This window comes from Rhincodon typus, chromosome 33, assembly GCF_021869965.1.
Source record: "Rhincodon typus isolate 14 chromosome 33, sRhiTyp1.1, whole genome shotgun sequence".
NCBI lineage: Eukaryota > Metazoa > Chordata > Chondrichthyes > Orectolobiformes > Rhincodontidae > Rhincodon > Rhincodon typus.
In genome coordinates this window covers 15181186-15198797 of record NC_063364.1, presented here as the reverse complement: position 1 = coordinate 15198797, position 17612 = coordinate 15181186, and the positions used below count along the sequence as shown (strand labels likewise).

Genomic DNA, 17612 nt, shown 5'->3' with positions numbered 1-17612 from the left:
ATTCTCCCTGTCCTGGACTTTGTCACTGTTTTTTTGTGAAAATTATTAGTGAATCATCAACTGCTTTAGTCTATTTAAAACACATTCTTATCCATTTATAGTTTGACTTGTTGTATAGATTCCATTTTGCCAACTTTTTTTTTAGGGGTGCTGATATCCTATCCTGCTCCTGTTGAGGTTTTATTGTTTACGTGCAGTTTAACCTCATTTTGGCAAACACTATCTCGTTTGTATTTGATGTCTGATGCAAAGAAGTGGCAATGTTCCATTCCTAGCATTGACATCCTTATTAAGCATTTTTTAAAAAAAGGTTATTTCTTGGTGTGTACAAAAATAATTTGAAGAATCAACATACAGCCTATTGCTTTATTGCTGTAACTACATGTTCAAGAAACAACTAGTAACCACAACAGGTGCTACACCAGTGTAGTTGAAAGCCCTGAATAAAGAGGTTAATGTTAATTATGACAATGGATGTTGAGAAAGCAGTGCTGCTCTCTGTGGATCCTGAATAATGACTTCAAAAAGTGGACAGGTGGAGCATTCTGTAGGGATCCATGGAGCAGTTGTTTGTACAATGATTTGCAGAAGTAGAGATTTATATGACCCTATTACACTCAAAGGAATAAATGGACTAGTAGAGCCAGGGTCATTGCTTTCCACAATCACTACATCAGGTTTTCACTTGTGTTAGAGCTGAAACAAAGAGTGCAGCAGGCGTAAAGCGGGTGAAGTTGTTTTTTAAGAAATACATCTTTAACAACCTGTAAATAATGCCAGAAATCACACTTTAAAAGCTGCACATTTTAATGTTAGTGTTGCTGCTGATATTTTCAGTGACCTACAATGCATCTAATAGTCATGACACTTTTTTCACAAGGTAGTGTAATTTTCTTTCTTACAGGAACAAAGCAACCTTCTGCTTTTGTGCCCATGACTGAAAGCAATTCCTTTCAGCCACAGGTAAAGACTTTGCTTTCCCCATCAGTTGATGCCAAACAACAGTTGCAACGTAAAATTCAGCAAAATACATTGAAGAAACAGCAGGAACAAAAACTTCAATCTCCACTACCAGGCGAGCAACAAGTAAAAAAACTAGAAGGTGCCACTGTTGGGCAAGTGTCCAACATCCCAAATGGAAGCCCTGCTCTTCTTTCTCCTCAACCTACCATTGGCATTGTGGTGGCAACTGTTCCCAGCCCTATCCAAGTAAGTCATTCATTGTTCAATATCAAAATTGAGTAGTCAAGAAATAGCATGGCATTGGTTATGAAAATCATCAAAACTAAAATTCGTTACCTGACTGCGAATTACTTGTTGGCTTTCATTAACCCAGCCGTATAATTTTTGCACATTGCATTTAATTGATTGTACTTGGTTATTTTGGTGATGAAACACTGCACTTCAGTAGTTGTCAGCCCTAAATTACTTTCAAACTGCCTTAATTTTCATTGTTTATCTGCTAAACTAGGTGGTTCATATGAAGAATTGTCAAAAGCAATAAAACCTTTCCCTTCATAGAAAGAAAACAAAAAAAAACCGCATTATAGCTCCCCCTTGCAAGTATACTTTTCAAGCAGAAATGGAATAATACTGATTCTGATTACTGTTCGTGTTACTCTGCTGTCCCCTCTCTCCTGAAGATAGTATAGTGATCTACTAATCCATTAGGGAACCAGTTATATTGCACCTTTAAGGCAATAAAATGTCCCAAGGAACTTCACAGGAGTGTTAGCAAGCAAGATTGGACTCAAAGCCTATATTCAATAAATCTGATGAATATAAAGCCTCAGAAAGTGTATATTAATTTAGATAACATTATGGCCTTTTAAGCCATAAGGATATACATTGAGTGCCTGGTGTCTTTGAGCATAAATAAGTTGTACAGATCAGACTCTGTCTCCAGCTTGTGATCAGTTAGCTGAGAGCAACATGAGTGACAGTCGTGTGCTAGAATTACTTTTATTTCCTCAGGATTCAGAGAAACCCCAGTTAGGGTTCTCATTTCTGATTGCAGCCTGCCTGAATGTTTGGTGAAGGCAGCATTAAGCTCAGCTGTGATGTGGTCTTGTCAGCGACACTTGCTGACTGGTTCTGGCCAAGGTTACTTAGGCCTGCTGATATTCATGAACAATAATCATTGCACAAATGATCAGTTTCAGGGAGAAGAGTAGAAAATTGACGTAAGATTTGTAAACACACTAACATGTTTGTGATAAATCAAATACATTTGGGAAATTAAACTTTGATTTACTTCAGATTTTTACAAATGCCATGAATACAGGAGGGCCATGTAATATTCATTTAACTTAGCCTTGTTTTCTGATTGATTCCTGTTTACAATTTCCCTGAATTACTAAATATTAGCCGTCGTTTCATGGTATCACACTGTTGCGGGTTCAAGTTTCACTCCATAGACTTGCATGTCATCTAGGCTGATGTTTCAGTCTGAAAGGCAGTCTTTTGCATGAGATATTAAATCAATGGACCGGCTGCCCTTAAGGTGGATATTAAAGATTCCAAGGTACTGATTAAAGCTGAGCTATGAATGTCTTCGCTGCATGTTGGCTAATAGGTTTTTGACATCACTAAAATGGACTATCTAGCCATTGTCCTTTAAGAGGCATCTTGATGTGCAAGTATCTCCAAAATACTTAATTGGATAAAATTTGTTTTGAATGGTCTTGAAAGGTATTACATCAATGCAAGTACTTTCCTTTATTTTGGTAACAAATGTTATTAATATCATGAGCAAATATAAATATTTAGCATTGTATCTTGAAGTGGGGAAAAAATCCAGTGTATGTTTTTTCATTGTAGCTTGGTCCCGTTCTGATTCCAAGATAGTTGATTCCTTACAAGCATGCTCCTCAGGAGAAGGAAAATGGTGCTCTGTGTTGTATCCTGTTGCCCCAATATTACTGCAGGTTATAATCATACTCATAACAGTACAGAAACAGACTCTTCAGTCCAACCAGTCCATGCTGACCATTCTTTCATTTCTGAAAAAACCATAATTCCAAATGTCTTTTTAACTGTTATAATTACCCACGTCCATCACTTCATCTGGAAGTTCATTCCACACACTAACCACACTGTTTAAAAAGAAAGTGCTTTGTGTCTTTTTTTCCCAAATCTTTTTCCGTTCGCATTAAAAATTTGTCCCCTAGTCTTGAAATCCTCCACTCTAGGGAAAAGACACCTGCCATTCATCTTATCTATACTCATTAATTTGTGAAACTCTATAAGATCACCTCTCAACCTCCTATGCTCCAGTGGGAAAAAGCCCCAGCGTAACCAGCCTTTCTTTATAACTCAAACCCTCTATTACTGGCAGCATCCTGGTAAATCTGTTATGACTCCTCTCCAGCTTAATACTTTCCTATATATTACATGAAGACCAGAACTGGATTTTTTTTTGCTGGAAATTAATTCTCCAGTGAACAATATTGATATTGCTTTTTTTCAATTTCTTTTTAAAGAAAACACCATCCTGAATTAGATATAAATCATTATCCCTTCATGATTGTTAAGTCAAAATTCAGGAACTCCCCACATACCAGTGCTGTGGGAATATCTTCATGCAGACTACAGCAGTCAAGGCAGCTACATCTTGAGATGAATTGGGGGTGAATGATAATGCTCGCTTTGCCAGTGATATTTACATCTTATGAATGATTTTTTAAAAGTCAGCCAAACAAAGTAGTTTAATGTTGATGCACATTGGAATGTGTGTGAATTGGAAGAATGTTAAAATGGGAGAAAAGACTGCTTGGGACACAGTTAGCTTGTGCAGTTAACTTGCTGATATTTTCAATAACTTAAGGTAACTCTGGAAATAAAAATGGAATATTTGTACCTTAATTTATTTGGATAATTTACCCTGTTCATTAATACTTTACGCATTAAAGAAATGTCTCAAAGCAATCGGTATCAGGTCTTCTGTTTACATTTAGTGAGATACAAACAAAATATCACTAGCCTCCAGCTGAGGAGTTTGTAAATAGGTTCATTTATAATTTTTATAGGTGTTCTATGTTCCATTTTTCAGATGCAAAGAAGCAGACAGATGATGACATCACCGAGTCCATTAGGTTCATCAGATAGCAAGGTCCTTCCTTTGAATGTTCAAGTTGTTGCACAACACATGCAGTCAGTCAAACAGCAGCAGAAGACTGTCCAGAATGTTCCTGCCAGTCCACATAATGATCGCTCAAGACCTCGTTATCATCAAATTTTGCCTAAACCAGCCTCAACCAGCACACTTACCCTGAATTCTCCAACAACAGTACTTTTGGCTGGAAGTCCAATTAAAAGTGTTGTTTGTGGGACATCCCACGCAAGCCCCTTGAATATGGTAAAGATGGCAGCAATATCTCTCCCTCCTAACACTGGCACATCTCCCAAACCTACATCATCAGCAAATAACAATACTGGAACAACAGACAAATTGAAAACTACAACATTGAGAGGTAGCTCAACTTCTTGTCTTCCTGCTGCAGGATCCAAAACAAATAACGTAACAACCACACCTACTGCCGAGGTAATTAAAGCTGAACATGAAGCAATATCAAGTGATGAAAAGCAGATTCAGTGCCAAGAGAATTTAAGTCAAATGAAGGATCCTAAAAGAACAGTTGGCTACTCACCTTGTGAGCAGAAAAATAATAGTGAAGCTATCGTGAAAGTGAAGCCATCAAATGGGAAAACAGCTAATGAGAAGACAGCAAAAGTCTGTAATAGTCAGAAAACTGAAGGAAGAAAGACCAAAAATGAAGGGAAATTTGTACAGCATGAAAATCTGACCATTTCGATAGCAGGAAATAACCAAAATGTTTTTTCTGTTTCCTCTACTTCAAATTTCACAGACACCAGCATTAGTGCAAAGTCCATTACTGATACTGCCAAGTCTCCTAAAGACAATGGGCTGTGTCCAAAAAGTCCAAGAAAACGTTCTCCCTCAACTTCTGCATTTGAACCACAGGTGCCTCCTGTGAAGAAAGCTATGCTTTTAGAACGCACTATAACTAGTGTAGAACATCAGAAGGCCTGCCATGGCACTGTAGTAATGACATCTCCAAAACCAACTGCAGATTTACCAGTAAAAGGTGAGAATGCAGCAGCAGTGGTTCAGGCACCTGGTAAAGTTACTGTTAAACTGAATACAACGGGAATAACCCGTATATTAGCAAATCCTTCATCTAATATTCAAGTAGTAACCTTAGATTACTCACAGACTACTGCAGACCAAACAACTACCTTACAAGAAAACAAAACAACAGATTTGGAAATGGGTTCATTCAATTTGCAAGGAAACACAAGTACAAAACTGACCACCAGTCATACTGACATGCAGCATATCAAAAAGGATCAGCAGTGTTTTGTGGCTGCAGAAAGACTACCAGTTTTAAATGCTGATGTCGTTGGAAATTCAGGGACCACTGATTATCAGGTGTCTGAATGGGAGCCAGGACAACATAATGGGTTGGATCAACAGTCTTATGATCAGCAAATGCACACTCAGAACCAGCTACAAAGTTCTACATCAATTCAGTTACAAGACCTAAATCAAGCAACGCTATCGAACCAGTTACCTCTGCAGGATAACTTGATGGAGCTTGCACCTTCAGGTTCACAAAACAATGAAAACTACTTCCAGTTTGATGAAGATCTCACACAGGACAGTATTGTAGAAGAATTAGTATTATTTGAAGAGCAAATGTCTATGAATGTTGGTTATGGAACTGGTTTGGGAATATCTGCTCATTCCACAATAGGTCAAGGTACAGTACTGTCATCTCATCAAGCTGGACAATTCTATCATCCAATCCATAGCAGTGGCACTCCAACCCCAACTCCTACACCAACACCAACACCAACTCCTACACCCAATCCAACACCTACGTCAGAGATGATTGGCTCTCAAACTTGTTCAAGTCCAAGTTCTAGAATGGCTCAAACAACGCCTGTAGATAGTGCGCTTGGCAGCAGTAGGCATACACCAATTGGCACTCCCCATTCGAATTGTAGCAGTAGTGTGCCTCCTAGCCCTGTTGAATGCAGAAACCCTTTTGCTTTTACTCCCATAAGCTCCAGTATGGCATACCAGGATGCTAGTGTTATTTCTAGCAGTCCTGTTAAACCAATGCAGAGACCCATGGCCACTCACCCAGACAAGACAAAAATTGAATGGATGAATAATGGATACAACACTGGAGTAGGCAACTCCACAGTTTCTAACAATGGTGTTGGTATTCTGTCCAGCTATCAGGAACTGACTGAGGACCACTTTAGAAAGCCACATGCCTTTGCTGTTCCTGGACAAACAATGCAGTCATATCACCATAATGCCATGCAGTTACAATCCAGACATCATGATGCTCAGTTGGGTCGTTTGACTCCAGTTTCGCCTGTACCACACCAGGCAGCTTCAGTGGCTAATGGCAATAAGCAGGAGGGTTTTGCAGTTCCAGCACCACTTGATAACAAAGGAATGCATTCATTAATCAGTAACTTTAGGTGTCGCAGTGTCAGTCCTGCTGTTCATCGTCAGCGTAATCTTAGTGGAAGTACTTTAACTCCTGTGAATAACTTGCCAAGAACAAGTTTGGCATCTTTTGGAAGCCCAGTAACACCTGAAGTTCATAACACCTTTGGTAAAAGTCTTTCAGATAACAGTGCCAACAGTATGGCTCAACGAAGCCAATCTGTCCCTTTGTCTGTTATGATGCAGACTCCTTTCCCATCTTACCAGAAGCAAACCAACACTAAGAAAATTACAAATGTGTTGTTAAACAAACTTGATTCAGACAGTGATGATGCAGTCAGAGGTCTAGGAATAAACAATCTGCCCTCCAATTATACAGCAAGGATGAATCTTACTCAAATATTGGAGACAACATCTAATTGTGGTAGTGCCAACCAGCAACCAATGATTAGTTCAAGCACTTCTGTCTTTGAATTCCAGAAGCCTAGTTACCTCATAAAACACACCGATAATGATCAGTTGGGTTATATTTCTGAGGATAATCAAGCACAAACAGAAGCCAGAGAGCAATCATTGGATTTCAACAATACAGTCAAAGACTTTCTGGCTGAAGATAGCCTACAACCAAACCAGCAAATGGTTGGTCAAGTAACATCAGATCTCAACGTTGCCTCTGATTTCTCCAGTGATCTCAGGTTGTCCACGGAGTTTTCAGGCAGCATAAATGATTTGAGCACTTTAGATACAAATCTGCTGTTTGACCCAAGTAAACAACAGGGACAAGATGTTGATACTACACTGGAGGAATTGAATGATGATGCAGTGTTCCAGCAAATCTGTAATGAGTCCATGAGTTCCATGCAGTCTTCAGGTTTTGACTGGATGGAAAGTAAAGATCATCCTGCGGTTGAAATGTTAGGTTAAATCAAAGAGTACAGTTTAACATATAGCACACCCTTAATTTTTTGACACATCCTATTTGGCCTAATAGATGTGCCTGCCTTAAGAGAAACAATTTTTCCTTTCTAAAAAAAAAATGGTGTTACAGGAGAAAACCAACTACTTTTACATACTTGGCGTTCAATAATCTTGTGTCCATAATTTTATTTTAGGTGCCAGTATTTGATATCTTCCAGTATGTATGTTATCCCATAAGCAAGTGGGTTTGTTTATAAGCTAATCTGTCTCAGGTAGATTGCTCTTGTAAAATGTAAATGCAGTTAGTCTTTTTAAGATCAATGGTGAGATTAAATCTTATTCAGTTTAGGTCAGTTTATCTTGTGTACAGAAACATTTTAACTCATTGCCCTTCTGACTTTTTATTATTCAGTATACGATTTTGTTGACTATAATTTCAATCCAGCATCTCTTTTTAAAAAGAATAATCATAGTGTGAAATATAGTTACTATTGCCCTGCACATTAAGTTAATCCATTTGGTTTACTTTGTGTTTTCTACTGAAATTTCCATAACTGTCTTGAAAGAAACTGTTTATATATGGGTATCAAAGTCTCCTTTTGTTTTTGTTCTCTGCTTAATTTTACTCATTGGTGGCATCTGGAAGGTAACATAATGTACAAGAAGAATGCAGTTCTCAGTGACAAAAAAGGAGACCAGGGGATACATTGCTAATTCATGAGATCGCTCAAACAACAAAAGTGGATCACAGAATTCCAGGTTGCCTTAATTGACTTGGCATTTTGAGTTATGTGATAAAGTTAGGTACATTTCCTCAGTTGTCAGCAGCGTAAATTTATCTTTTAACATGGAATATTCAAACCCTTAAATTTGGCAATTTAGACATGACAGCATATGCATCAAGTATTTTATCCCTTTGTGATATTCCTATTGGACTTATTAACTTGTTTTTGATACATTCCTCTGCAGTATTTTAATGGCAGTGTTAAACCCATTTATATTAAACACGTAAGCAACTATGTTAAAATAGTGCATACAGAAATTGAACACAAACTCATTAACAAGTGCACTAAAAATAATGCTTTAAACTCCTTGCACCTTTTACTGAGAGTCTAAATTATACAGCAAGTCAATGGGGAATTCTTTAAAAAAAACATATTTCTTTGTTTTAACAATATGCTGTAATAAGAACTTTAAATAGAAAGCTTTCACCTAGAAAATGATGTTCATCATGTGCCCGAAAGAAAGGGAAGATGCATCAAAATACATGAATGTTAAAACATTGAAAAGAACAGAAAACTAAGAAGTTGCAGGTATTTTTCTGTCCTAAAAGGATGAAATTATACTTTACTGGACAGTATCTCACAGTACAGCAGGATTGAGTGAAACGATTTGACAGTGGAATATTGGTGAATAAACTCAAAAGAAATTCACTACATCCAAAAAGAAATTGGCTTGAATTTGTCTCTGGTATAATTTATCTACTTTGTCTCCCCCTTGAGAGTATATCTTTATCAAAATCCACAAGTTTTTCTGATTGTGCTTCAGGTAAATATAAAATTGAATATGATCCTGAAATATACATTTTTACAAAGTAGAGATTCGAAGAATTTTGATCTGAACAGAAGCAATACAGAAATAGGGAACTCAGTTGAGCATATTGAGGATAAACACCAATGCAGACATTTTGATTTGAGTGCCATATTTCTGTATTGCAGGTTTTGTCTAATTCATTGTAAAGCTTGGACTACCCCTTCAAAAACAATGGTGCAAAGATAATCTGTAATACTTTTTAAAAGGGCAAAGGATAAATATTTGAACAAGAATTATTAAGAAGTGAAGAATGTTGGGGAAATTATGCTAAGTGGATAACTCCTTCATACACATTACTTGGGCACAAACGTCGTCTGATGAAATAAATTGTTTTGCTTTTACCATTGTCTACATCTCTGAAGTAGATGGCAGAAAATTGAACAGGGTTCTGAATGCAACTTGGTCTTTTTGCTGCAAGTAGTTGTGTATGTTTCAATATTTCCCCTTCTTAACTGGGAATGATTAAAAGCATAAACAATTTGTATCTTAAACCTTTTTGAATTGTAAAGTTCTACATCACATTGCATTAATCTTTGGAGCATTCACTGGAACTTCTAAATTTTTAGGAAAGAGAATTGAGTTTGACTGCTTTACCTCCCAGTTGAACAGCCGTCTAAAATCCAAATTTTCACCTGAAGAATATCAATTTATTTCAGATAACCTGAGAGCTTCATACATCATGGAATTGTAAATAGATATGAAGTCACATTAAAAAGAAATAGGATGGGGATTTGATTGGAAAATTAGAATGGTTAAGAAAAACTACGACAAATTGTGTAATAAATTTATGTAATTTGACCCAGTATATAGTGTAATAACTTGTCTAATGATATGTATTTCCCAATATATAAATTATCGATCATCTCATTCAGTAGCTAAGCACTTTAAACAAATGATCAGCAAACTGTAAAACAATTTTTAAGCAACACCAAGTTTTATTTCCAAATATTAAGCCTCTAAATATTCCATGAAAAATTGGAAATTTGGAAAAAGAAACACTTTGCTAGAACTCTAGCTTCGATGAAATAAATATTTTGAATTTAATGTTATGGAGCCACCTTGATTGTTTTGTGACAAATGCCTGTACAAATTTTAATGATTCCCAGTAATTGTCACTTTCGCAAAATTCACAGTTTAGTAATTGTTCTAGGATTTAATGGACACTTGGAGTTGTAATGTTTCCTGAACTGTTCTGTTGCAATTTATAAAATTTGCTTTTATTTAAATTTTAATGATTCTGCCAGTTTGCACAGTGGTGAGGTACTTAATCCATTTCCCTAAAATGTAGCAGAACCTTTTGACTACCTAATGTGTGTAACAATGGTTATGAAAAACCTATATTCCATTTTAATTGTTATGACTAAATGTATGCATAATAATGAAAATAAGAATTTGGTAACACAAATTGAATATTAAGTTGCATCTCAGTTACAGTTGATCCACATACATAAAATATATTTCAATTTAACAGTTCTCCACAAACTGAAATTTTGATTACAGGATTGCTAGTCTGTGGCACCAAATATTTTTTGTTATTTACTTCAATAACATTCTAAACCATCAGAATTTTATTCTAGTTGTATAAACATTTTTAACCTTGCACGTTAATTTGGGGGATACGAAATTGAAAACATAATCTCTGCAATGAGCAGTAATACAAATGTGTATCCCTTTGATAACAAGTTCTAGCCATCCAAAATTTATCCCATTGGACAAGTAGAATTCAGATGTTAAAAATCAACTTCAAAATATGGGCTTCTGTTGAAAATCCCTGTTTGAACTTTAGTGCAGTTCAGTTTATGCACCTGTGTGGCCACAGGATGGTGCTGTACTCCAATGTACGCTTTTTTAAACATAACCGAGTACTCTGGAGCAACTCGACATATCTAGTAGCATCTGTGGAGAGAAATTTTCTCAACATAGATCCTGCTGTATCTCCAACACCCTGCTTCTGTTTCAGATCTCCAGCATCCACAGTTCTTTGTTTTTTATTTTTTTAAATTAATTTAAACTTCATTTTAAATTAATTTTAAATGTTGATGTTTCTGCCCCAGGTGAAGCTGTTTGAGTAACTCTTTGCCCCTTCCTGATTTATAGCAAATCATCAAATACAGTCAGTAATTTCAAATTGTTAAATCAGAACTTAAACTGAATTTTGTCTGCTTGCTTAATGATAGTTAAAGGAAATATTAAATAATTTTTGAAGATGGTAGTGTGACACTAAGTGATATCTGGTTTTGTAAGGCAATTGGTATTATCATGAAATTAGATTTTTTTGACTTTTGACTTCCTTTTGTTTCCCAATTTCGTTTGAAACTGCTGTGTTGTGTTTGATGATGGAATGAAAGGCACATTCCTCCTTTTTTAGCTAAATATTTTCAAACAGCCACTTGAAAACAGTTTATTTCTGTTCTAGATCAATTGTTATTATTGCTATGGTCATTTGTCAATCATGAAGAATGCAACCACAGAGATCAGAAATAATGGCAGTGAAGAAATGTATCAATCTTGCAGTGAATTTCAGACTTACACCTATAGAAGCTGAGAAACAAGCCTGCGGAAGTAGATGTGTAGTACAGGAGTCTTAACCCTTTCTGTTTTTCATTGTGTTCAGTGTGACTTAATTGTATTTCTAACACTCGAACAAATAATGTTCTGCATAACACCTGTTCAGTTCTGTAGCTATACTTCAGAATCATGATTCAACAAAATATATGTTTAAATAATTGAAGTTATGTGATTGAATTTTATATATAATGACTAATTTTCCCTCTTTCTTATCATTGTCCAAATCTTTGCCACCTCCCTTCCCAGACCTCCTTCCAAACCAAAAAACGTAGCAAAGGTGGCATCAGTGTTTTGCTTCCTTTTCTTAATAACAAGGTTGAGAACAAAGAGATTAAAATTTACAAACAAGCCTGTAGTCTACTGTTTGAAAGCACAAGTACGGAATCTGAAATGTTTTTACATTTTACCCATCATATTATTTCTACTGTTTCTGAAAAGAAAAAATCTTGTCAATGTTACTTCATTTTTTGCAATGATGGATTGGAACAAACCTTAGATACTTGACTCACGGTTGCTGTCACTGGATCAACATATTTTCCTTCTGTTGCTTTCTGTTTTCTGACTGAATTCTGAAGCCTTTTTTGGCTTGGTTATACCAATAACTTACTTTTGAAGCCTATTATCGTTTTCCTCAGCCTCTAGATTATCTATATTTCAGATAGGCATTGGACTTCAAAATTAATATTAATTACATTGCATGGGTCAACAATAGCTGTTTTAGTTCTGCTATTTGTTTAATCTTGAGTCAAAAGTTTAATAGACAAATAGCTTGAGAATACATCAAATATTTGAATGATCCCAATTTCAAGTTTTGAATTTCAATAATGTATACACAAAACCAAAACCTATGGTTTACTGTTGATATATATGTTTCTTTGAAATTCGAACAGAATTGTTGACAATTGTTTTAAGCAAGTTAATACTTTGATAAAACAGGTGACTAGAATGGCACTCAAAAATGTTTGTGTATTTGTAAAGTTGGACATTGCACAACCATGTCTCAGCTGTAATCTTACTAATATTTACAAAAAACTATTCATAAATATAATTCAATTGTAAAAGAAAATGCTTTGTAACCAATTAACCAAGTTGAGCACAGATATATTCCATACAGTGTGGTTTTTGTTATTGTTCACACCTCCCAAAGTATTTTTCCCATATCATTGTGTTGTAAAAAGAGGAATTCAGGAATGACATGCAATTCCTGAACATAACCAAAAAAATCTTTTCTTGCTAAAAGGGACAGACGAGTTTAAAAAAGAATAATGGAAATCTTATTCATGCAGTCAAAATTTGTGTCCCTACATAGTTGATGCAGCAATTATTTCCATTCAATAATGGAAGAATCGCCTCCTGTGCACTTTCTGACATTCTCCCAAGCAATTTGGTTCCATCCAGTGTAGTTGGTCTTTGATCAGAACTTTAATGATTTTTATTCAGCATACAAATGATAACTTCTGCTAGAATTAAGCTTGTTTTGACTTGTTATTTTATACTAAAAGATCAATAATATCCCTATTTTTGGATGTGTTCAAGCTTATTTTAATCTTTTGTGGAAAACACAGTTTTCTTCTAGGACCTGTGGTGTGTTTTTCTGAAATGTGTAATTTGAAGCAACAGGTAAAACCACCTGGAGATGATACCTTGGGTCCAGTAATCACAGTATTTGAAATGGCCAGTGCATTCTGTTCAAATTAAAATAGACCTCTATTATAATTAATGTAATTAAGGAAAAAATCCTTTACTAAAAGTTGATTCAATTGATTGTTATACTTTAAATAATGCATCAATGCATTACTTTCAGGTAATTGCATGAAGTGGTTACATGCAATACCAGACTCTACTGTATCACAATGCATGATTTTTAATTTTCTTCGGTTTTTAAAGGTATTTAAAATGTTTTCTAGGAAACTCCAATTCTGCATGTGTAGGGGTTAGCCAATGGGCAAATTGGGGAAAAAAACTTAACGAAATTTTAAAATGTTAAGTTCTGATTTCCTGTATCTCTTGTGTAACTGCATTTTTTGGGATAATCATTTCTTCTTTAATGAATACATTAGTACATAAAAATAATCATTTTAGTAACCTGCCATCAGTTATATCCTCCCAGGTTAACTTTTGGCTGAACAATTTCTTCTGATTCATTGTTTCAGCGGCTCCGTCAATATTTTAACTCTACAGATGTATGATTTCCTCGAGACGTTGATAGTTGTAGTCCAGTAGACTGGAGCTGGCCAGTAGAGTACAGCTGAATTTACTTGGTCTAGCTCAATCAGTGCTGAAGTTAACACTGCACAACAAAATATCGCAGTAAAAATTTTAAATGTGTGATTGCACCTTAAGTATAATTGGAAATGTATTTTAAAATAGATGTTCATATTCAATTCTGAGTTCAGTGGACATTTTGATTATCTTTTGCACTAGATGCTTAAAGGGAGTTTCTGGCCTGGCACATCTCTTAGGACAAATGATAACAGTCACAGGCAACAAAGCTTTCATTTGATAAGGTTTTAGGAAATGAATCAATATTCAAGAAGTGAAATGTCATCTGCAAAGTGACAGATCTTGATTGTTTTATGTAGCAATGTACATTGATCTCAATGAGATAATTGTTTTACTTGATTCTCTTGTATGAGAATATTAAAACAGGATGAAAATTTAAAGTTCAGTTTGCTTCACTATGTTAACAAATGATCACAGGTGTGCATGCGTGTTGTTGGATTATATTGTACAGTGCTAGGTATATTCCTGTAACCACTTTTTGCTGAAATGAATCTGGTTCTTTAACAGCCAGGAATGCGCAGTTATACATATTACATGTTATGTACCTTTTAGAAGTTTACTAACTCACCTAGAAGCATTGTTGAATATGTTCAGTTTTAAGTTTTATTCTGTTGATTTTGAGAATTAGTATTTGGTAAAATATTGTGGAAGAAGTTCCTCCAGTAATTTGCTATACATATGCTTTTGCAAAGTAATTGCCATTATGAAAATGAGCTGATGAGAAGGAACTGGTTTCAGCAGTTATAACTAATGCACATCGTGAAGTTACAATAAATAGCAAACACCCACCCAACTCTACATCACAAGGTAATGCTTGCCTCTACCACAATTTTATTTAGTGTAGAATGTTTTTTTTTTAATGATGTTTGTCTGTTGTACTGCTGGAGAAAATCAGTGGTGCAATAATGTTGGAATAGTATTTCAGCTTAGTTTTTTTCTCATTGAAAATGCTCACAGACATTGTTGAAGTTTTGTAAATGGTTTCAAAACCAATAAAAAAAATTTTGTACTACATTCTGGTCTTGAACATATGTACGCATATATTGTGCTGTATTTCTGATAATGTCAGATCTACCTCCTGTTCTGGATATTATTCATTCGCACATGGGCAAATTCATTGGAAATACTATTTATGTAAGGGATTAGTTATTGACCTGAGAGTTGCAAATTCTAATGCTTTCAATACCAACGGAATCAATTCCTTAAAAAGCAAAATACTGTGGATGTTGGAAATATGAAATAAAAACAAAGTGCTGGAGAAACTCAGCAGGTCTGGCAGCATGATTTCTTCAGATCTATTTTAATTTTGAATCAAATTCTTAATAGTTTCAATGAAATGAAAAATCAAAGCAGAATAATTAGGTTAACATACTGCATTTCAAACCCGGAACTGGTATCCTACCATAGAGTCCTACATGAAATGTACTCAGCAGCCCAGTGGAATCGCTTTACAGCTCACAATAATGAATTGCTTATCTTGAAAAAAATACCATTCTTCAAGTCTATCACTTGCAACCCTAGGTCTTTGTCAAAAGTTCATTTTATCCCCCCAAGAACTTCCAAAATATTCAATCTAAACAAGTTTATTCTGCTTTGTAATAAATTAACCAGCCACCACTTCAAAACATCATATGAAAATTTGTATACATTGTTAATTTGTATCTGAAGCATTTGAACAATTCTGAGCCTCATATTTCAGAGCTGATAAAAATAAACTGTGCAACTCTCAGCAAATGGAACTTTTGTTTATTTCCAGCTATTATTTCACAAGATACCTAGAGTAAATTAAACTTATTTTGCAGACAGTCAATGTATCTAAAAAATAATTAAAGAAAACTCTGCCATGCACACTACAATGTTTGCATGCATGAAGAATACATATTTTATAAAACACACAAATGGACAAAATCGTAAAATCATGAGGAAGCTATTCAAAGAAGAGCCAATCAACTTGCCTCAATCTGGTATTATTGTCAACCCTCTAACATTGTTTTACTCATTCAAAGGACGTGGGTGTTGCTGGCTAGGTAAGCATTTATTAACCATCCCTAATTGATCAGGATATTTAAGAATCAACCACATTGCTGTGGACCTGGAGCCAATGTGGGCCAGACCTTTGGGCTAGCTTTTTATTCCACATTTTATTGAATTCAAATTTTGCTGACTGCCACGGTGACATTCAAAATAATATCTCCAAAAGATATTTGACTGAGAATCTGTGTTTCTAGTCCAGCAACATAATCACTATTCCACTACCTTCATCTGAGTCTCCAGGAATTGGAGATCATGCTTCAAACTCGATGTGAGCATCCTTGTGGAATGTGAAGTTGGATAGAGAGAATATTGTAGCATTAAAAGCGATGATTTTATATTGTACTTCAATTCTTGTTTAATTATTGGAGTCAGGTGGAGCAGAGAAATGACTGTGAGATTGCGGGGATTGATGGTGAAACCTCGGATAATGTCCAGCAAAATTTGGCAATCCTAGTGCTAGATTATGACAATTTATTAATTTCTGCTAAATGTAAAGTGGGATTCTCTAGTCTTCACAGTGATGTGGATCAGACCCTAGGATAACCTGTTCCTAATTAGAATGCGATTGTAATACTAGTGTGTTGTGTTTTTGAGTTATTCATTCAGGGGATGTGGACTTTGGCGAGACCAGTGTTTCTTGCCCATTCCAGTTGCCCCTGAGAAGGTTGTGGTACGATGTCTCCTTGAATTGCTGTAGTCAATTTGGGTGTTAGTATACCCAGAATATTCTTGGGGAGGGAGTCCCAGGATTTTACCCAGCCACAATGAGGGAATAGCATATATTTCCAAGTGTGAATGGTCAATGGCTTGAAGAGAAACTTGCAGATGGTGTTCCCATTGTTAAGCTGCATTTGTCCTTCTAGATATAGTGGCTGTAAGTTTGGAAGGTGCTGTCTAAGGATCCTTGGTGAATTTCTGCAGTACATCTTGTAGATGGTACACGATGCTGCTACTGCACTTCAGTGCTGGAGGAAGTGAATATGGTGTCAAAAAGTGTGCTGCTTTGTCCTTTATGATGTCCAGTTTCTTCAGTGTTGGAGCGCACCCATCCAGGGAAATGGGGGAGTATTCCATCATGCTTATGCCTTGTAGATGGTGGATAGGCTCCAGAGAGTTAGGAGGTGAGTTACTGCAGAATGCCTAGCTTTTGATGTCATCTTGTAGCCACAGTATTTTGGTGACTCGTCCTGCTTCTGTTCAATGGTGATCCCCAATATATTGACAGTGGGGGACTGCAAATTAATGCTATTGAATATAAAGGGGCAAATGTTAGATTTTCTCTTGTTGTTAATAGTCATTGTTTGGCACAAATATTTTTGCCATTGATCATAGAGTCATTGAGATGTGCAGCATGGAAACGGACCAGATATCCTAAATTAACCTAGTTCCATTTGCCAGCATTTGGCCCATATCCCTCTAAGCCTTTCCTATTCATATATACCCCTCCAGATGCCTTTTAAATGTTGTAATTATACCAGCCTCTACCACTTCTAACCTTAAACCTATGCCCTCTAGTTTTGGACTCCCTCACCAAAGCGAAAAAACCTTACCTCTTTCACCCTATCCATGCCCCTAATGATTTTATAAACTTTATAAGGTCAGCCCTCAGGCTCCGCTCCAGGGAAGATAGCCTCAGCCTATTCAGCCTGTCCCTATAGCTCAAACCCTCCAACCCTGGCAACATCCTTGTAAATCTGTTCTGACCCTCTTAAGTTTCATAGCATCCTTC

General features: G+C 35.9%; 1 protein-coding gene across 2 annotated transcripts in view; it reads left to right on the top strand.

Annotated features, from left to right (window-relative positions):
* Positions 1 to 15115, top strand: part of LOC109913908 (DNA-binding protein RFX7-like) — a 75181-nt gene extending 60066 nt beyond the window's left edge. For both annotated transcript variants that reach the window (XM_048615811.1, XM_048615810.1), the window contains exons 8-9: positions 905 to 1209; positions 4052 to 15115. In XM_048615811.1, the coding sequence (XP_048471768.1) occupies positions 905 to 1209; positions 4052 to 7411 (3665 nt within the window). In that variant the 3' untranslated portion in view covers positions 7412 to 15115. The remainder of the gene's footprint in view (positions 1 to 904; positions 1210 to 4051) is intronic.
* The last annotated feature ends 2497 nt before the right edge of the window (positions 15116 to 17612 follow it).